The sequence below is a fragment of the Salmo salar genome, chromosome ssa20, assembly GCF_905237065.1.
Source record: "Salmo salar chromosome ssa20, Ssal_v3.1, whole genome shotgun sequence".
NCBI lineage: Eukaryota > Metazoa > Chordata > Actinopteri > Salmoniformes > Salmonidae > Salmo > Salmo salar.
The window spans coordinates 4,140,460-4,163,399 of record NC_059461.1 but is presented as its reverse complement, the minus strand read 5'-3'; the positions used below and the strand labels follow the sequence as shown (position 1 = coordinate 4,163,399).

The window sequence follows — 22,940 nt, the reverse complement described above, 5'->3', positions numbered from 1 at the left end:
TACTTAGACCAAGGACCACTCACCATATGGAAGGAATCCATATAATGGATACTGGTGTTGACTCCCACATACGAGAATTCCCTTTCTGACAGTATGATGAAATATGACAGAGCCATATGTTCCATGTCTCCTCCCCCCCAGGACTGACACAGGAGACTGAACAGACTGCCATGCTGCTGATTTCAGCAATGTGGTATAATTATTCACACTCTAATGACATCTTACTTGACACCTGTCATCCTCCATCCTCTCAATTCAATTCAAGGGGCTTTATTGGCATGGGGAACATGTGTTAACATTGCCAAAGCAAGTGAGGTAGATAATATACAAAAGTGAAATAAACAATAAAAATTAACAGTAAACATTACACTCACAGAAGTTCCAAAATAATAAAGACATTACAAATGTCATATTATGTATATATACACTGTTGTAACGATGTGCAAATGGTTAAAGTACAAAAGGGAAAATAAATAAACATAAATATGGGTTGTATTTATAATGGTGTTTGTTCTTCACTGGTTGCCCTTTTCTTGTGGCAACAGGTCACACATCTTGCTGCTGTGATGTCACACTGTGGTATTTCACCCAGTAGATATAGGAGTTTATCAAAATCGGGTTTGTTTTCGAATTCTTTGTGGATCTGTGTAATCTGAGGGAAATATGTGTCTCTAATATGGTCATACATTGGGCAGGAGGTTAGGAAGTGCAGCTCTGTTTCCACCTCATTTTGTGGGCAGTGTGCACATAGCCTGTCTTCTCTTGAGAGTCAGGTCTGCCTATGGCGGCCTTTCTCAATAGCAAGGCTATGCTCACTGAGTCTGTACATAGTCAAAGCTTTCCTTAAGTTTGTGTCAGTCACAGTGGTCAGGTATTCTGCCACTGTGTACTCTCTGTTTAGGGCCAAATAGCATTCTAGTTTCCTCTGTTTTTTCGTTAATTCTTTCCAATGTGTTAAGTAATTATCTTTTTGTTTTCTCATGATTTGGTTGGGTGTAATTGTGTTGCTGTCCTGGGGCTCTGTTGGGTCTGTTTGTGTTTGTGAACAGAGCCCAAGGACCAGCTTGCTTAGGGGATTCTTCTCCAGGTTCATCTCTCTGTAGGTGATGGCTTTGTTATGGTTTGGGGATCACTTCCTTTTAGGTGGTTGAAGAATTTAAAGGCTCTTTTCTGGATTTTGATAATTAGTGGGTATCTGCCTAATTCTGCTCTGCATGCATTATTTGGTGTTTTTCGTTGTACACTGAGGATTTTTTGCAGAATTATGCATGCAGAGTCTCAATTTGGTTTGTCCCATTTTGTGAATTCTTGGTTGGTGAGTGAACCCCAGACCTCACAACCATAAAGGGCAATGGGTTCTATAACTGATTCAAGTATTTTTAGCCAGATCCTAATTGGTATGTTGAATTTTATGTTCCTTTTGATGGCATAGAATGCCCTTCTTGCCTTGTCTCTCAGATCGTTCACAGCTTTGTGGAAGTTACCTGTGGCACTGATGTTTAGGCCGAGGTATGTATTGGCCGAGGTATGTATAGGCCGAGGTACGTAAAGGCCGACGTATGTATAGACCGAGGTATGTATAGGCCGAGGTATGTATAGTCTTTTGTGTGCTGTAGGTGGACGGTGTCTAGATGGAATTTGTATTTGTGGTCCTGGCAACTGGACCTTTTTTGGAACACCATCTCTCTCTCTCCATCTCTCTCCTCTCTTTGTAGTAAGCAGCCATATTGGGAGTCTCTCTCTCTTTCTCCCTCTGTCCCTCTCTCAATTCAATTCTAAAGGCTTGATTGGCATGGGAAACATATGTTTACATTGAGCGAGTGAAATAGATAATAAACAATCAGAAATGAACAGTTTTAACAAAAGTTTTAAAAGAATATAGACTTTTCAAATGTTATATTATTGGCTATGTACAATGTACCAATGCAAATAGTTGGAAGTATCAAAAGGAAAATAAATGAACAGATAAATGTTTATATCTCTTTCTTTCTGTCTGTCTGTCTGTCTGTCTGTCTGTCTGTCTGTCTGTCTGTCTGTCTGTCTGTCTGTCTGTCTGTCTGTCTGTCTGTCTGTCTGTCTGTCTGTCTGTCTGTCTGTCTGTCTGTCTGTCTGTCTGTCTGTCTGTCTGTCTGTCTGTCTGTCTCTCCCTGTCTGTCTCTCCCTGTCTGTCCGTCTGTCTGTCTGTCTGTCTGTCTGTCTGTCTGTCTGTCTGTCTGTCTGTCTGTCTGTCTGTCTGTCTGTCTGTCTGTCTGTCTGTCTGTCTGTCTGTCTGTCTGTCTCTTTCTGTCCACACATAGGGAGAGATGAATGGGCCAAATTAGATTTGAATGCATAATGTGGTTTTAGCGTTATTGCCGACAAAGGCTTTAGTGAGAAAGTGATAACCTGCAGGCAGCTTCCTTATTGCAGAAGAGAGATTGCGACAATGTGTTGGAGGACCTTAAAAGGTCTAATTGTGTGACTGAGGATATGTCCTGCAGGCTTATACTAACTGACTGCAGCCTCACTCTGCCTGCCTGGGACTCTGTCTCTGTCTGTCTGTTTCTGTCTATTGCTGTTTCTCTATCTCTGCCTGCCTGGGACTCTGTCTCTGTCTGTCTGTTTCTGTCTATTGCTGTTTCTCTATCTCTGCCTGCCTGGGACTCTGTGTCTCTGTCTGTCTGTTTCTGTCTATTGCTGTTTCTCTATCTCTGCCTGCCTGGGACTCTGTCTCTGTCTGTCTGTTTCTGTCTATTGCTGTTTCTCTATCTCTGCCTGCCTGGGACTCTGTGTCTGTCTGTCTGTTTCTGTCTATTGCTGTTTCTCTATCTCTGCCTGCCTGGGACTCTGTGTCTCTGTCTGTCTGTTTCTGTCTATTGCTGTTTCTCTATCTCTGCCTGCCTGGGACTCTGTCTCTGTCTGTCTGTTTCTGTCTATTGCTGTTTCTCTATCTCTCTCTGTGTCTATCACTGTTTCTCTATCGCTGTCTGTCTGTCTCTGTCTATCACTGTCTGTCTGTCTGTCTGTCTGTCTGTCTGTCTGTCTGTCTGTCTGTCTGTCTGTCTGTCTGTCTGTCTGTCTGTCTGTCTGTCTGTCTGTCTGTCTGTCTGTCTGTCTCTCTCTGTCTATCACTGTCTGTCTGTCTCTCTCTGTCTATCTCTGTGTCTCTCTCTGTCGATCTCCATCTGTCTCTCTCTCTGTCTATCACTGTCTGTCTGTCTCTCTCTGTCTGTCTCTGTCTGTCTGCCTCTGTCTGCCTCTGTCTATCACTGTCCGTCTGTCTCTCTCTCTCTGTCTGTCTGTCTGTCTGTCTGTCTGTCTGTCTGTCTGTCTGTCTGTCTGTCTGTCTGTCTGTCTGTCTGTCACTGTCTGTCTCTCTCTGTCTATCTCTGTCTGTCTGCCTCTGTCTATCACTGTCTGTCTGTCTCTCTCTCTCTGTCTATCACTGTCTGTCTGTCTCTCTCTGTCTATCTCTGTGTCTCTCTGTCAATCTCCGTCTGTCTCTCTCTCTGTCTATCACTGTCCGTCTGTCTCTCTCTGTCTGTCTGCCTCTGTCTGTCTCTGTCTGTCTCTGTCTGTCTCTGTCTGTCTCTGTCTGTCTCTGTCTGTCTCTGTCTGTTTCTGCCTGTCTCTGCCTCTGTCTGTCTCTGTCTGCCTCTGTCTGCCTCTGTCTGTCTCTGTCTGTCTCCGGCTCTGTCTGCCTCTGTTTGTTTCTGTCTGTCTCTGTCTCTCTCTGCCTCTGTCTGCCTCTGTCTGCCTCTGTCTGTCTCTGTCTGTCTCCGGCTCTGTCTGCCTCTGTTTGTCTCTGTCTCTGTCTGCCTCTGTCTGTTTCTGTCTGCCTCTGCCTCTGTTTGCCTCTGTCTGTCTTTCTGTCTGTCTCTGTCTGCCTCTGTCTGTCTCTGTCTGTCTCTGTCTGTCTCTTTCTGTCTCTGTCTGCCTCTGTCTGTCTCTGTCTGTCTCCGGCTCTGTCTGCCTCTGTCTGTTTCTGTCTGCCTCTGTCTGTCTCTGTCTGTCTCTTTCTGCCTCTGTCTGCCTCTGTCTGTCTCTTTCTGTCTCTTTCTGTTTCTGTCTGTCTCTGCCTCTGTCTGCCTCTGTCTGCCTCTGTCTGCCTCTGTCTGCCTCTGTCTGTCTCTGTCTGTCTCCGGCTCTGTCTGCCTCTGTTTGTCTCTGGCTCTGTCTGCCTCTGTCTGTTTCTGTCTGCCTCTGCCTCTGTTTGCCTCTGTCTGTCTGTCTGTCTGTCTCTGTCTGTCTCTGTCTGCCTCTGTCTGTCTCTGTCTGTCTCTGTCTGTCTCTTTCTGTCTCTGTCTGCCTCTGTCTGTCTCTGTCTGTCTCCGGCTCTGTCTGCCTCTGTCTGTTTCTGTCTGCCTCTGTCTGTCTCTGTCTGTCTCTTTCTGCCCCTGTCTGCCTCTGTCTGCCTCTGTCTGTCTCTGTCTGTCTCTTTCTGTCTCTTTCTGTCTCTGTCTGCCTCTGTCTGTCTCTGTTTGCCTCTGTTTGCCTCTGTCTGTCTGTCTCTGTCTGTCTCTGTCTGCCTCTGTCTGTCTCTGTCTGTCTCTGTCTGCCACTGTCTGTCTCTGTCTGTCTCTGTCTGCCTCTGTCTGCCTCTGTCTGTCTCTGTCTGTCTCTTTCTGCCCCTGTCTGCCTCTGTCTGCCTCTGTCTGTCTCTGTTTGTCTCTGTCTGTCTTTGTCTCATTCTCAATTCAATTCAAAGGGCTTTATTGACATGGGAAACATATGTTTACATTGCCAAAGCAAGAGAAATAGATCATTAACAAAAGTGAACTAAACAATAAAATTACAGTAAACATTACACTCACAAAAGTTCCAAAGGAATAGAGACATTTCAAATGTCATATTATGGCTATATAGAAGTGTTGTAACGATGTGAAAATAGTTCAAGTACATTTGGTTGGGTCTAACTGTGTTGCTTTCCTGGGGTTCTGTGGGGTCTGTTTGTGTTTGTAAACAGAGCCCCAGGACCGCCTTGCTTAGGGGACACTTCTCCAGGTTCATCTCTCTGTAGTTGGTAACTTTGTTATGGAAGGTTTGGGAATCGCTTCCTTTTAGGTGGTTGTAGCTCTTTTCTGGATGTTGATAATTAGCGGGTATCGGCCTAATTCTGCTCTGCATTTGGTGTTTTACGTTGTACACAGAGGATATTTTTGCAAAATTCTGCATGCAGAGTCTCAATTTGGTGTTTGTGCCATTTTGTGAATTCTTGGTTGGTGAGTGAACCCCAGACCTCACAACCATAAAGGGCAATAGGTTCTATAACTTTCAAGTATTTTTTGCCAGATCCTAATTGGTATGTCGAATTTTATATCCCTTTTGATGGCATAGAATGCCCTTCTTGCCTTGTCTCTCAGATGGTTCACAGCTTTGTGGAAGTTACCTGTGGTGTTGATGTTTAGGCCAGGGTATGTATATGCCAGGGTATGTATAGTTTTTTGTGTGCTGTAGGTGGATGGTGTCCAGATAGAATTTGTATTTGTGGTCCTGGCAACTGGACCTTTTTTGGAACACCATTATTTTTTGTCTTACTGAGATTTACTGTCTGGGCCCAGGTCTGACAGAATCTGTGCAGAATATCTAAGTGCTGCTGTAGGCCCTCCTTGTTTGGGGACAGAAGCAAACAGTAGACATTTGACTTCAGATTCTATTAGGGTGAGGCCGGCTGCTGCAGACTGTTCTAGTGCCCTCGCCAATTCGTTGATATATGTGTTGAAGAGGGTGGTGCTCAAGCTGCATCCCTGTCTCACCCCATGGCCCTGTGGAAAGAAATGTATGTGTTTTTTGCCAATTTTAACTGCACATTTGTTGTTTGTGTACATGGATTTTATGTTGTAGGTTTTTCCCCCAACACAACTTTTCATCAATTTGTATAGCAGACCTTCATGCCAAATTGAATCAAAAGCTTTTTTGAAATCACAAAGTATGAGAGAACTTTTCCTTTGTTCTAGTTTGTTCGTGAATTAGTGTGTTTAGGTGGTCTGTCGTATGGTAATTTGGATAAAAAACTATTTGACATTTGCTCAGTACATTGTTTTCACTGAGGAAATGTACGAGTCTGCTGTTAATGATAATGCAGAGGATTTTCCCAAGGTTGCTGTTGACGCATATCCCACGGTAGTTATTGGGATCACATTTGTCTCTACTTTTGTGGATTGGGGTGATCAGTCCTTGGTTCCAAATATTGGGGAAGATGCCAGAGCTGAGGATGATGTTAAAGAGTTTAAGTACAGCCAATTGGAATTTGTGGTCGGTATATTATATAATTTCATTGAGGATACCATCAACACCACAGGCCTTTTTGGGTTGGAGGGTTTGTATTTTGTTCTGTAGTTCATTCAAGGTAATTGGAGAATCCAGTGGGTTCTGGTCATCTTTAATAGCTGATTCTAAGATGTCTAATTGATCATGTATTTACTGTTTATTCTTTGTTATAGAACCAAAAAGATTGGAGAAGTATTTTATCCATACGTCTTCGTTTTGGATAGATAACTCTCCGTGTTGTTGTTTGTTTAGTGTGCTCCAATTTTCCCAGAAGTGATTAGATTCTATGGATTCTTCAATTATATTGAGCTGATTTCTGACATGCTGTTCCTTCTTTTTCCATAGTGTATTTGTGTATTGTTTTAGTGATTCACCATAGTGAAGGCGTAGACTCAGGTTTTCTGGGTCTCTATCTTTTTGGTTGGACAGGTTTCTCAATTTCTTTCTTTGATTTTTGCATTCTTCATCAAACCATTTGTCATTGTTGATAACTTTCTTAGTTTGTCTGCTTGAAATTTTTTGATTTGATAGGGAAGCTTAGGTTAAATATACTGTTTTGGTTTTCTACTGCCAAGTTTACACCTTCACTGTTACAGTGGAACATTTTGTCCAGGAAGTTGTCATAAAGGGATTGAATTTGTTGTTACCTAATAGTTTTTTGGTAGGTTTCTATACTACCTTTCTTCCATCTATAGCATTTCTTAATATTACTCAGTTCCTTTGGCTTTGATACCTCATGATTGAGTATTGCTCTATTCAAGTAGACTGTGATTTTGCTGTGATCTGATAGGGGTGTCAGTGGGCTGACTGTGAACGCTCTGAGATACTCTGGGTTGAGGTCGGTGATAAAGTAGTCTACAGTACTACTGCCAAGAGATGAGCTGTAGTTGTACCTACCGTAAGAGTCCCATCGAAGCCTACCGTTGACTATGCACAGACCCAGCGTGCGACAGAGTTGCAGGAGTTGTGACCTGTTTTTGTCACGTCCTGACCAGTATAAGGGTTATTTGTTATTGTAGTTTGGTCAGGACGTGGCAGAGGGTATTATGTTTATGTGGTTCGGGGTGGTGATTTTTGTAGTAGGGTGTTTGATTTATTATTTCCGGGTTTTGGTCTATGTTCTATGTTTTGTATCTCTATGTTCTTTCTGGTTTGTGGTATTTCTATGTATAGGTTTATGGGGGGTTGGACTCTCAATTGGAGGCAGGTGCTTTCTCGTTGCCTCTGATTGAGAGTCCTATATATGGGTAATTGTTTGGTGTAGTGTTTGTGGGAGATTGTTTCTTGTTTTGCCTGTGTGAGCATTACAAGACTGTTTTGTTGTTCGTGCATTCTTCGTTTTGTTGTTTTTGGTGTTCTCTTTATTTAAAATAAACGATAAGATGAGCATCCACATACCTGCTGCGTTTTGGTCCTCCATTCCCGATGACAACCGTTACAGTTTTTGTTGGTTGTTTTGTCATAGTTGTGTCTAGGGGGGCATATTTGGGAGGGAATGTTGTCACTTCCAGGTAGGCGTTTGTCGCCTTATCCCCCTGTGTGCTGAGGGTGACATTCACCACAGACTAGTACATGTTCCTGGGCCTGGAAATGGTTGATCTCCCCCTCTAGGATGGAGAAGCTGTCTTCATTAAAGTCTGGGGATTCTACGGGGGGATATAGGTAGCAAACATGAGATCATTTTCTTATTAATTTCTAGCCAGATGTAAAATGTTTCTGTTCTAACAAATTTAATAGAGTGGATTAGGTCTGATCTATAACAAGTTAGCATACCCACTGAGTCTCTTCCATGTTTCACACCTGGTCGTTTGGTGGATGGGACTACAAACTCTCTGTAACCTAGTGGGCAACCAATCTCCTCTATCCCATGTTTCTTGTAGGATGACAACGTCTGTATTTCGTCTGTATTTCCAATTTCTTTGATGAAGTCTTGGTTCCTGCTCTTTAGGCCAAATGCAGATGACCTCTGACCTTGTATACCTTGTATATTCCAGGATGAGATAGTAAATGCTTTGTGTTCCATAGTGTCTAGTGTTGTTTTCCTGTGGCTCGGACCATTACGGTAGGTGTGAGCAGAGCATGTTGAGCATCTAATACATACCACTTAGGTTGCAGGATGGACCTTGAGCGGGTGTATCAGTGGGGGTTGGGCCGGTGTATTAGTGGGGGTTGGGCCGGTGTATAAGTGGGGGTTGGGCCGGTGTATTAGTAGGGGTTTGGCCGGTGGCTCTGCTCATGGCCTGGACTTACAGTATGTGCGGCTGTCATGTTGAGGCCCTTGCTGCAGAGGCAGGGTGCATGGGGGGGGGGGCATAAGACTGATCTGGGGCGGTTTATATAGGGTGTGGCTAGGGTTTGTTTGAGGAGGCGTCGACTCTCTCTCTCTCTCAATTCGTTTTAAATTAATTTCTCTCTCTCTCTCTCTCTCTCTCTCTCTCTCTCTCTCTCAGTGCACTCTCTCTCTCTCACTCTGTCTCTCTCTCTGTGTAGTCCTCTCTGTCTCTCTCTCTCTCTATCTCAACCTCAGGCTTCAGGGAGAATGATGATATGATGTCTCAGGATATTTGACATGTCTGAAGTTATTTGAGTTTGCCATTTTTGGATAACCCTAGCCATGTTATACTGTATATTTCAACTGATGGCTATACGTCATCAACAGTTTTATAACTGTAGTTGTATAAGAAGTTGTATTATAAGAGCTTTTTAACATTTGGACCCATTCAAGAGTTTTTCTTATTTTCTACTATTTTACTATTTTCTACATTGTAGAATGTGGTAACCAAATAGTGTTAAACAAGTCAAAATATGTTTTATATTTTAGATTCTTCAAAGTAGCCACCCATTGCCTTGATGACAGCTTTGCACACTCTTGGCATTCTCTCAACCAACTTCACCTGGAATGCTTTTCCAACAGTCTTGAAGGAGTTCCCACATATGCTGAGCACTTGTTGGCTGATTATCCTTCACTCTGCGGTCCATCTCATCCCAAACCATCTCAATTGGGTTGAGGTTGGGTGATTGTGGAGGCCAGGTCATCTGATGCAGCACTCCATCACTATCCTTATTGGTCAAATAGCCCTTACACAACCTGGAGGTGTGTTTTGGGTCATTGTCCTGTTGAAAAACAAATGATAGTCCCACTAAGCGCAAACCAGATGGGATGGCGTATCACTGCAGAATGCTGTGGTAGCCATGTTGGTTAAGTGTGCCTTGAATTCTAAATAAATCACTGACAGTGTCACCAGCAAAGCACCATCACACCTCCTCCTCCATGCTTCATGGTGGGAACCACACATGCTGAGATCATCCATTCACCTACTCTGCGTCTCACAAAGACATGGCGTTTGGAACCAAAAATCTCACATTTGGATTCATCAGATCAAAGGACAGATTTACACCGGTCTAATGTCCATTGGCCCTCTTCTCCTCTTCTCTTCTTCTTATTGGTGTCGTTTAGTTGTGGTTTCTTTGCAGCAGTTCGACAATGAAGGCAATGATGTTGAGATGTGTCTGTTACTTGAACTCTGTGTGTATAATTGAAGAATAAAGCTTTATAACTATAGTTTATAACCGTTTAATTACAGACTAACTGTTTCTCTGTGCGTAAGAGCTTTAGAATTGTATAATATCAGTTTATAACTGTTTAATAAGAGTCATTTTGTATTTCTGTGTGTCTCAGAGTGAAGCAGAAGAAGTCCAAGCCTCAGCACCTGAAGATCAACAGTAGTATGGGGAGCTGTGAGAACCTGCCTACCCAGCGTTCACCCCTACACTCCTCCGACCATCGCTCCCTCCGTTCCTTTTTCTTCCCCACCTTCATGCCCTCCACTCCCCCCGTCTACTCCGACGCAAGTAAGTACCCTTTTTATAACACTAAGACTTGTAGTACTTGTTAGTCTAGGAGTGTTCAATTTTATCTGCAAATGGCCGACATGGGTACAAGGAGTAACTCACCTTATTCAACTAATAAAATCTTGATTGAAGATTGTCATATAGTTGAATCAGGGGTGTTATCTAGTGTGCAGTGGTTTAAAGTACTTAAGTAAAAATACTTGAAAGTACTACTTAAGTTGTTTTTTGGGGTATCTGTACTCCTAACTTTACTATGTATATTTTTAACAACTTTTCCTTTTACTTCACTACAGTCCTAAAGAAAATGATATACTTTTAACTCCATACATTTTCCCTGACACCCAAAAGTACTCTTTACATTTTGAATGCTTAGCAGGACAGGAAAATGAACAAATTCACACACTTATCAAAAGAACATCCTTGGTCATCTCTACAGCCCCTGATCTGAGTGTGCCCCTGGCTCTCCGTAAAATTAAAATAAACAGGAAAATGATGCCTTCTGATTTGCTTAATATAATGAATTTGAAATGATTTATACTTTTACTTTTACTTTTGATACTTAAGAATATATTAGTGATTACATTTACTTTTGATACTTAAGTATATTTCAAACCAAATACTTTTACATTTTTACTTAAGTAGTATTTTACTGGGTGACTTTCACTTTTTCTTGAGTAATTTTCTATGAAGGTATCTTTACTTTTACTCAAGTATGACAATTTGGTACTTTCTCCACCACTACTAGTGTGTTAGATGATTGTTGATTGTCCACTGTCTGTCTACCGGTCTTTCTCTAGTAATTACTTTATGGGAGTATCACGTTTCAGGAGAAGACCCAGATGCAGACAGTGTTGAAGTAACAAGAGTGTATTGCTAGAACAGGGGGCAGGCAAAATGACAGGTCAAGGGCAGGCAGAGGTCAGTAATCCAGATCAGAGTCCATATGGTACAGAGCGGACAGGCAGTCTCGGGGGCAGGGCAGGCAGAGGTCAATAATCCAGGGTGGTGTGACAAGGTACAGAACGGCAGGCAGGCTCAGGGTCAAGGCAGGCAGAATGGTCAAAACTGGGAAAACTAGAAAACAGGAACTAGAAAGAGACAGGAGCAAGGGAAAAAATGCTGGTAGGCTTGACGAACAAAACAAACTGGCAACAGACAAACAGAGAACACAGGTATAAATACAGTGGGGATAATGGGGAAGATGGGCGACACCTGGAGGGGGGTGGAGACAAGCAAGCACAAAGACAGGTGAAACAGATCAGGGAGTTTAGAGTCCTAGCCATACTTAAACACATAACAAGCATAACAATCAGTCCGGAGCGAGAGAGCGAGACGGGGACGATGTGAGGAGACTGAGAATGACGGAGGGAGGCAGGGACAGGGATGTCAGGGAATTAAATATGGCCGTCGATAGGGGATCTGAATGGGTCTAGACTCTGACTAATAGTCCTTAATTCATTGTTTGGGGTTTTAGGCTGGGTTTCTGTATAGCACTTTGTGACATCGGCTGATGTTAAAAAGGCTTTATAAATACATTTGATTGATTGATTGTCAGGTATTACCATGGAAGTCTGGATTCACGTTGTGGACTCAAGATGGTATACGAGAAGCAGCAAGTTGTTCTTCACATATCCATACACAGACTCCTACATAGGCTATACATACACAAAACAAAGATAATGCGTTATGGTTATCGCTCAAGATGAGGCGTCTACTTCAATTAATCTCCTGCAACATAAAATGGGATGAATGACATGCCTGTTTGTCTGTTTTTGTAGGGATTGAAAGAGGGAGAGAAAAGGGGGAGAGCGAGAGAGTCAGACAAACAGAGAGAGAGTTTAGGATAGAGAGAGAAAGAATGAGAGAGCAGGAGAGAGAGGGAGTCAGATGGACGGACAGACAGAGAGAGAGCAGGAGAGAGAGAAAGAACGAGAGAGCAGGAGAGAGAGTCAGACAGACGGACAGACAGACAGACAGAGAGAGAGTTTAGGATAGAGAGAGAAAGAACGAGAGAGCAGGAGAGAGAGAGAGAGAGAGTCAGACAGATGGACAGACAGACAGAGAGTTTAGGATAGCGAGAGATAGAACGAGAGAGCAGGAGAGAGAGAGTCAGACAGATGGACAGAGAGAGAGTTTAGGATAGAGAGAGATAGAATGAGAGCGCAGGAGAGAGAGAGAGAGTCAGACAGACGGACAGACAGAGAGTTTAGGATAGAGAGAAATAGAACGAGAGAGCAGGAGAGAGAGGGAGTCAGATAGACGGACAGACAGAGAGCGAGTTTAGGATAGAGAGAGATAGAACGTGACAGTGATGATAATTCTCCCTGCTGCATGATGGAATATGATAAGCTTCTTGTTAAGTCATGTTTAATACGACACCAGTTGCTAAAAGTCAAGTGCTCCTGGTAATCCAATATCTCTCTCAGTAATTACTGTCTTTGTAATTGGATGTTATTTAAATGTCACGTAAGTACAAATAAGTATAATTACTATCTCTTGTTCTTTATGTCAGTGTTAGGGGCTCGAGCCTCTAGATATTCAGGACTATAAACTAAGTGTGTTTAATTACAGTGTTTGAGGACCACTGATGGTCCAGCTTTTTCTTGCCGTCAGTGACTGACTAGACTACTGATGTCTATTCTCTGTCCAGTGAGACTAATTGACCAAGTGATTACCAGGGATAAGCTAGAACGAAAGAGGTTGACTTTAACCACAGATCTAGAATCAAATAACCTTACCTACAGTTCTAACTGTAACCATTAGTAATTTGGACAAAATATCTGACCCAGAACCAGAGGTTAAGGTCAAAGTCCACCCACTCCAGAACAACCAACATGTCTTGGCCCTCCACCCACTCCAGAACAAACAACAGGGCTTGGCCCTCCACCCACTCCAGAACAACCAACATGTCTTGGCCCTCCACCCACTCCAGAACAACCAACAGGGCTTGGCCCTCCACCCACTCCAGAACAACCAACATGTCTTGGCCCTCCACCCACTCCAGAACAACCAACATGTCTTGGCCCTCCACCCACTCCAGAACAACCAACAGGGCTTGGCCCTCCACCCACTCCAGAACAACCAACATGGCTTGGCCCTCCACCCACTCCAGAACAACCAACATGTCTTGGCCCTCCACCCACTCCAGAACAACCAACATGTCTTGGCCCTCCACCCACTCCAGAACAACCAACATGTCTTGGCCCTCCACCCACTCCAGAACAACCAACAGGGCTTGGTCCTCCACCCACTCCAGAACAACCAACAGGGCTTGGCCCTCCACCCACTCCAGAACATCCAACAGGGCTTGGTCCTCCACCCACTCCAGAATAAACAACAGGGCTTGGCCCTCCACCCACTCCAGAACAACCAACATGTCTTGGCCCTCCACCCACTCCAGAACAACCAACATGTCTTGGCCCTCCACCCACTCCAGAACAACCAACATGTCTTGGCCCTCCACCCACTCCAGAACAACCAACATGGCTTGGCCCTCCACCCACTCCAGAACAACCAACATGTCTTGGCCCTCCACCCACTCCAGAACAACCAACATGTCTTGGCCCTCCACCCACTCCAGAACATCCAACAGGGCTTGGCCCTCCACCCACTCCAGAACAACCAACATGTCTTGGCCCTCCACCCACTCCAGAACAACCAACATGTCTTGGCCCTCCACCCACTCCAGAACATCCAACATGTCTTGGCCCTCCACCCACTCCAGAACAACCAACATGTCTTGGCCCTCCACCCACTCCAGAACATCCAACATGTCTTGGCCCTCCACCCACTCCAGAACAACCAACATGGCTTGACCCTAAAGCACTACAATATAGAGGACTATCCCTGGTACAGGGAGTGAGAAACCTCCAGTCTGGCTCATTATCTTACTGTGGCTCTGACAAAGACATTAGAGATTAAGACGATTGCCTATCTAAGGCAGTTATTCATAGTAAGTGGCGGCATCCCTAATGCTTTTATCTGTCTGCTTAGCCTCCCCCTGGGGTCCCAGTACGGCTCATAGCAGCACAGAGCCACGTAGCAGGCCTGGTGGGTGTCGTCAGTCTGTTAATGGGTCTGCTTGGGGTCCGGAAGGAAAGATAGATATCCAGAATGCTGCCGCAGTTTTATTGAGCACGCTGTGCCGTAAAGTATCTGCTTGGGATCTGCTCAGCACAGCTCATCTGTAAAAGCCCCTTCTGGCACTACAAGAACCAAGCTACTGGCTCTGATATCTGTATCAAAGAGCAAGGACCCCATAAGGGTAGCTGGCCAACGGGCCTGCTCAGAATGAGTCAGAACGGAGGCTGAATTGATGCTGTCCTTGCCTTTATTCATAATACAAAATTAAACAAATAATTATGTTATATATCACATCTTTTTACAGTGGCAGTTGAAGTCTGTTGCATGTCATACGGTTTTGCACTGCATCGGAATGTAATAGATTTCAGTATTCTTAAACAGTTTGCCTTGATACAGAAATTAGAACCATGTTTCAGGGCGGCTGTATTTTGTGTCTCGTCATGAAGCTTAGAGATTTGAGGTTTGTTTTAGTTTCCCTGATTGAAGTGGTGCCTGCAGGGAGACAGGATTTGTGTGTCCAGTTGGCACCTGCTGGGCCTAGAGAGTCTGTTGCCAGGTAATCACAGACACCACCAGGTTAATTTCACCCTAAAGAGCCTGTTGCCAGGTAAACACAGACACCTCAAGGCTCATTTTACTGCTGCCTGCTAAACACAGACACCACCAGGCTCATTTTACCACTGCTGCCAGGTAAACACAGACACCATGGTCTAGTCAAAGCCCAGACCTCAATCCAATTGAGAATCTGTGGTATGACTTAAAGATTGCTGTATACCAGCGGAACCCATCCAACTTGAAGGAGCTGGAGCAGTTTTGCCTTGAAGAATGGGCAAACATCCCAGTGGCTAGATGTGCCAAGCTTATAGAGACATACCCCAAGAGAATTGCAGCTGTAATTGCTGCAAAAGGTGGCTCTACAAAGTATTGACTTTGGGGGGTGAATAGTTATGCATGCTCAAGTTTTCAGTTTTTTTGTCTTATTTCTTGTTAATTACACAATAAAAAATATTTTGCATCTTCAAAGTGGTAGGCAAGCCACTGTAAACACAGACATCACCTGGCTCATTTTACTGCTGCCAGCTAAACACAGAAACCACCAGGCTCATTTTACTGCTGCCAGCTAAACACAGAAACCACCAGGCTCATTTTACTGCTGCTAGTTAAACACAGACACCAGCAGGCTCATTTGACCACTGCTGCCAGCTAAACACAGACACCACCTGGCTCATTTTACCACTGCTTCCAGGTAAACACCACCAGACAAATGTTACCACTGCTGTCAGGTAAACACAGACACCACCAGGCTCTTTTTACCGCTGCTGCCAGGTAAACACAGACACCACCAGGCTCATTTTTCCATTGCTGTCAGGTAAACACAGACACCACCAGGCTCATTTTACCACCGCTACCAGCTAAACACAGACACCACCAAGCTCATTTTACCACCTCTGCCAGCTAAACACAGACACCACCAGGCTCATTTTACCACTGCTGCCAGGTAAACACAGACACCACCAGGCTCATTTTACCACTGCTGCCAGCTAAACACAGACACCACTAGGCTCATTTTACCACTGCTGCCAGCTAAATACAGACACCACCTGGCTCATTTTACCACTGCTTCCAGGTAAACACCACCAGACAAATGTTACCACTGCTGTCAGGTAAACACAGACACCACCAGGCTCTTTTTACCGCTGCTGCCATTTAAACACAGACACCACCAGGCTCATTTTTCCACTGCTGTCAGGTAAACACAGACACCACCAGGCTCATTTTACCACCGCTACCAGCTAAACACATACAACACCAAGCTCATTTTACCACCTCTGCCAGCTAAACACAGACACCACCAGGCTCATTTTACCACTGCTGCCAGGTAAACACAGACACCACCAGGCTCATTTTACCACTGCTGCCAGCTAAACACAGACACCACTAGGCTCATTTTACCACTGCTGCCAGCTAAACACAGACACCACCTGGCTCATTTTACCACTGCTTCCAGGTAAACACCACCAGACAAATGTTACCACTGCTGTCAGGTAAACACAGACACCACCAGGCTCTTTTTACCGCTGCTGCCAGGTAAACACAGACACCACCAGGCTCATTTTTCCACTGCTGTCAGGTAAACACAGACACCACCAGGCTCATTTTACCACCGCTACCAGCTAAACACAGACACCACCAAGCTCATTTTACCACCTCTGCCAGCTAAACACAGACACCACCAGGCTCATTTTACCACTGCTGCCAGGTAAACACAGACACCACCAGGCTCATTTTACCACTGCTGCCAGCTAAACACAGACACCACTAGGCTCATTTTACCACTGCTGCCAGCTAAACACAGACACCACCAGGCTCATTTTACCACCGCTTCCAGCTAAACACAGACACCACCGGGATAATTTTACCACCTCTGCCAGGTAAACAAAACACTGCCTTTATAATTTGACCACCACTTCTAATGAACACTTCTGCTCCCCACATAAACAGTATAATGACTAGGACAGACATTCACTGCCTGAGGTAGTTCTGGTCCCAGATCTGTGTGTGTTGTTTTATGTCATTTAGTAGACATACTCTATTCCAGAGCAATTAGAGTTTAGTGACTTGCTCAAGGCACATTGACAGATGTCTCACGTTGTCGGCTCAGGGATTCAAACCAACGACCTTTCGGTTACTGGCCCAACGCTTTTAACCGCTAGGCTACCTGCCATATGAGTTGGGAAGACAGCACAAACAGATCTGGGACCAGGTCTGAGGGGCTTTGGCCCATTTGTAGAAGATAATATGTATTTTCTAACGTGTTGTTTTTAATGACCATCACCGTGATGTGTACAACAGGAAATTCTAGGGCACTTGGTGATAGGTGAGAAGCGGGAGGGGTGTTCTCCTCATCAAAGATGACATCAAAACAATATTCTGTAGAAAAGGTCATACCCACGCGTTGAATGGTTGTCATGGAAACAGTGCTGGCAACAAGGCTCTTTGTCTCGAGTCGAATGGAGGAGTTTGTTTCACACCGTGGAAATTACAGTTACATTTCACCACCGCTCTTTGCCAACTTCTGCTACTTAGAATACACATGGGGTAGTTTTATTAAAGAAAAATAGATTCATATCATTATTCAAACTTGTTATTGTGTTTCATGTCATTCAGCCCTGTCTTTTGACTCTTTTTCCATTTCAGTTGGTTTCCACACATAAAGATACCATAGCCTGCTGTATTTGCCTGTGATCAGAAAGGCAGACATGTTTTTTTCTACTTTATGGTGTAATATCCTCCATGTCTATGTATCCTCTCTCTCTCTCCCTGTTGTTTGTCTGTTTGTCATCTCATTAGATGATGACATGAGTGGGGAGGGGGATGGGGGGGTGGAGAGGTAAGGAGGCTGTGAGTCTATCCAAATTAAAGAGAAAGAATGGAGGACACTGTTGTCTGGCGCCTTTGGGTTACTCTGACATCCGTCTGTGTGTGTGTGTGTGTGTCTGTGTGCGTGTGTGTGTGTGTGTGTGCACGTGTGTGTTGGCTTGAGTGGCACACATGTGCAAAGACTCATCAAATCAGGCCCAGAGATGTCAACACCATGCGATGTTGCGGTTACAAGGCTGTTAGTGTAAACAGACTAAACAATAAGCAGATGATGTCACTTCCCCTTCTCTATCAGATTATCAGGCTGACTGAGTGTAATTTAGCGACGTATTGGACTGTGAACCAGAGACACAGAGTTACAGGCTCCTGGAGGGGGAGGTGTAGGGATGGTGTGTTTGTGTGTGCAACAGGAACTAGGACATGCAGTGTTTCTGGACCTACGTTAATCAGTCCTTTCATCAATCATTGATATCCACTTCAGTGGCGTCCTGTCACACAGTAAACCCTTAATTCATCAGGTTATTACTGGGTTACTGGTTCAAGCTCTGTCCCTAATCACCAGAGCAATGTATTTAAAGTTGGGCAAACGTTCCGATTTTTTTTTACTGTTCTTATTCTAGACATTCAGAATCATAGCATTATTTAAATATTCCCCATGTCATGTTAATGGGGCTCCAACATGGCTACTATAGAATGTTGTAGTGTCATGTTAATGAGGCTCCAACATGGCTGTTATAGAATGTTGTAGTATCATGTTAATGAGACTCCAACATGGCTGCTATAGAATGTTGTAGTGTCATGTTAATGGGGCTCCAACATGGCTGCAATAGAATGTTGTAGTGTCATGTTAATGGGGCTCCAACATGGCTGCTATAGAATGTTGTAGTGTCATGTTAATGGGGCTCCAACATGGCTGCTATAGAATGTTGTAGTGTCATGTTAATGAGGCTCCAACATGGCTGCTATAGAATGTTGTAGTGTCATGTTAATGGGGCTCCAACATGGCTGCTATAGAATGTTGTAGTGTCATGTTAATGAGGCTCCAACATGGCTGCTATAGAATGTTGTAGTGTCATGTTAATGGGGCTCCAACATGGCTGTTATAGAATGTTGTAGTGTCATGTTAATGAGGCTCCAACATGGCTGCTATAGAATGTTGTAGTATCATGTTAATGAGACTCCAAAATGGCTGCTATAGAATGTTGTAGTATCATGTTAATGAGACTCCAACATGGCTGCTATAGAATGTTGTAGTGTCATGTTAATGAGGCTCCAACATGGCTGTTATAGAATGTTGTAGTGTCATGTTAATGAGGCTCCAACATGGCTGCTATAGAATGTTGTAGTGTCATGTTAATGAGGCTCCAACATGGCTGTTATAGAATGTTGTAGTGTCATGTTAATGGGGTTCCAACATGGCTGTTATAGAATGTTGTAGTGTCATGTACATGCATCTTAATGCTCATTCTAGACATTCACTTTTATAGTATTTTTTTTAATATTCCCTATGTGATGTTAATTGGGATCTAACATGATCCAGCTCTCTAAACACATGGCTCTGCTAAGCTCATATTATTATTATTGAAAGTGAAACTGAATAGAGAATAGATTTACACAGAACATTTTCACACACACACACGCACGCGTACACGCACGCACGCACGCACGCACGCACGCACGCACGCACGCACACACACACACACACACACACACACACACACACACACACACACACACACACACACACACACACACACACACACACACACACACACACACACACGCAAGGTCAGCCACAGGGAATACATTGAGACTAGGTTCTCCCTCAACTGCTTAGTGTAAAAAAAAATGAAAATCATGTTTGGTGAACATGGACTATATGAACAGGAAGACTAAATGTCTTTAATTGTCAAGGCGAGTAGGGCTCAGGCTGAAAATATCAAATATGAAAAACACAATTCTACACACTAGGGACGCGGTACTGTACTAGCCAACCTTGAGAACTGTTACACAGTGATGAAGTAGGTCAAAAGAGATTACTTCATTTTTCCAAATGTTCAAATGATTTTATCTTGACAGGGGATTGGACAATACACAAACATTTCGGTTGAAAGTCCTTTTCAGTGTGACCTGAAAATAAGGAATAATTATCTTACAAATACTGTATCTATCTTCCAGCTGGATTCAATCTATGGAGCTATTTTCAAAATAGCTGAGGTTCCTTCCTTATCGCTCATTGTTCAAGCACTCCTACACAGATCATAAAGTGGTACCCGTTACGGGTGTGTACTGGAGGCGAAGTCAGGTGCAGGAGAGCAGAGTGTAGTTAACAGGCGCACTTTTAATTCCGGTCCAAACGAAAGCACAGAAGTACATACAACGTGCCCAAAACACGGAACAATAAACAAAAGTCTGGCGTGTAACAATACACACATAACATCAAAACAACTTCACACAAAGACATGGATGGGAACAGAGGACTAAATACATTCAGTGTGATTAGGGAATGACAACCAGGTGTGTATGGAACAAGACAAAACCAATTGAATATGAGAAATGGAGCGGCGATGGCTAGAAAGCCGGTGACGTCGATCGCCGAACGCCGCCCGAACAAGGAGAGGAGCGGACTTCGGCGGAAGTCGTGACAACCCCCTCCTCTTCCACCTCGTCCTCGTCCTCCTCCTCTTCTTCCTCTTTCTGCTATTCCTCGTCCTTCTTCAGACCATGTGTTTGAGTGGCGAAACTGAAGACATCTCTGTTTTCATACTGAGAAAAGATTTACAGTAGATGGTGCTCCTTTGAGAAGAATCGGGAGTGTTCTCTCTCTCTCTCTCTCTCTCTCTCTCGCTCTCTCTCTCGCTCTCTCTCTCTCTCTCTCTCTCTCTCTCTCTCCCTCTCCAATTCAATTCAAAAGGCTTTATTGGCATGGAAACATATGTTTACATTCCCAAAGCAAGTGACATAGCCTTTATTGTCTCCCTCTCTTTCTTCCTCTCTCAGTATCTCTCTCTCTCTCTCTCTCTCTCTCTCTCTCTCTCTCTCTCTCTCTCTCTCTCTCTCTCTCTCTCTCAATTCAATTCAAAGGGCTTTATTGGCATGGGAAATATATGTTTACATTACCAAAGCAAGTGAAATAGATTATAAACAAAAGTGAAATAAACAATCAGAAATGAACAGTAAACACTACACTCACAAAAGTTCCAAAGGAATAGAGAAATTTCAAATGTCATATTGTGGATATGTTCATACAGTGTTGTAACAATGTGCAAATAGTTTAAGTACAAAAGGGAAAATAATAAACATAAATATGGGTTCTATTTACAATGGTGTTTGTTCTTTACTGGTTGCCCTTTTCTTGTGGCAACAAGTCACAAATATTGCTGCTGTGATTGCACACTGTGGTATTTCACCTATCTCTCTCTTTCTCGCTCCCTCTCTTGCTCTCTCTCTAGCTCTGACACACACACACCCACACACACAGAAATGCAATGCACAGAATAGGTATGGTACATACTCTATTCACACTCCTGACTATAGCCGTGCAGCATGTGGGTGTGCTGGGGCTGAGTGGTGGCACACAGTGCATTGAGAGGTCCATAAAGTATTAGGCTGCTGCTGCTGCTTCTGCTATCAAGTCGTTCTCTGTGCATACCCAGAATGGAGCACCTACAACAGAATGCTTCTCATATGGACCATATCATCAACATACCAACTATTATGGTTGTGTGTGTGTGTGTGTGTGTGTGTGTGTGTGTGTGTGTGTGTGTGTGTGTGTGTGTGTGTGTGTGTGTGTGTGTGTGTGTGTGTGTGTGTGTGTGTGTGTGTGTGTGTGTGTGTGTGTGTGTGTGTGTGTGTGTGTGTGTATGGCGGGTTTAGTCTGGTCTGGGCTTTTTGCTCAATCTCACACTTTGCTGATGCTGAATTTCTGAGCAGTGTACTGTAGTAATGGTGAATATCTGAGCAGTATACTGTATTAATGGTGAATATCTGAGCAGTATACTGTAGTAATGGTGAATATCTGAGCAGTATACTGTAGAAATTGTGAATATCTGAGTAGTATACTGTAGTAATGGTGAATATCTGTGCAGTATACTGTAGTAATGGTGAATATCTGAGTAGTATACTGTAGTAATGGTGAATATCTGAGCAATATACTGTAGTAATGCTGATTATCTGAGCAGTATACTGTAGTAATGGTGAAAATCTGAGCAGTATACTGTAGTAATGCTGAATATCTGAGCAGTGTACTGTAATAATGCTGAATATCTGAGCAGTATACTGCAGTAATGGTGAATATCTGAGCAGTGTACTGTAGTAATGGTGAATATCTGATCAGTATACTGTAGTAACACTGAATATCTGAGCAGTATACTGTACTAACGGTGGTGTCAGAAGAATGTTCTTTGGAGCCATGTTCCTATATCTTTCATGTATCGTACGTACACCTTGAGGCTTAGATTGTTTGTAATCGTGAATGTAACTGAGAATTCTGACAACATTTGTGTAACGCTTGTCGTCTGTAGAAGAAGGGGACCAAAGCGCAGCGTGGTGAGTGTTCATATTAATGATTTAATAATAAGAAACACTTCAAACAAAACAAGAACATGAACGACAGCCAACAGTTCTGTCAGGTCACAAAATGTACAAAACAGAAAATAACTACCCACAAACCCCAAAGGAAAACAGGCTGCCTAAGTATGACTCCCAATCAGCGACAACGATGTACAGCTGTCCCTGATTGAGAGCCATACCAGGCCAAAACAAAGAAATACAAAGCATAGAAAAAAGGACATAGAATGCCCACACAAATCACACCCTGACCAAACCTAAATAGAGACATAAAAAAAGGCTCTCTCAGGTCAGGGCGTGACAATTTGTTTATTCATTTACTGTGTGGTCGTAGCTGAGAGTTCTGATTCCATTCTGTCTGTATGATAAAAGAACGTTTGGAAAAGAGAATAACTTGAATGTTTTCTCTAAAGATTCAGAAGTGAATAATTTTATCTCATGATTCTGACGATGATCAGACTTTTATCACTTTATGGTTTTTGAATATCAGGAATTGTTAGTCAAAATAGGTTATTATAATTGATTGTAGTAAAGACCAAAGCGAGATCAGACCAGTTTTTACTCATCTATTAATACGGCAAAATATCATGCAGTCCACAAATCAGTGTTTGCTTTAGCCCAGTCACAATCAGTGTACTGTGGCATTCAGCAGGGAACTATTCAATACAAGGGCATGTGTTGATATCTAGTCCTACCCTCCACCGTCCAAACACATTAAGACACGTATTAGGCTACAAAGCTGCATGTTTGACTGAATCAAGCCCTACGTTTGGTCCAATATCTAATCATCGTTACATTCTTATCCA

General features: G+C 43.5%; 1 protein-coding gene across 1 annotated transcript in view; it reads left to right on the top strand.

Annotated features, from left to right (window-relative positions):
- LOC106579819 (kinase suppressor of Ras 2) overlaps positions 1 to 22,940 on the top strand; it is a 123,113-nt gene that overhangs the window by 54,327 nt on the left and 45,846 nt on the right. Inside the window, 1 exon segment of the mRNA XM_014160020.2 lies at positions 9,929 to 10,101. Within this exon segment, the coding sequence (XP_014015495.2) occupies positions 9,929 to 10,101 (173 nt within the window).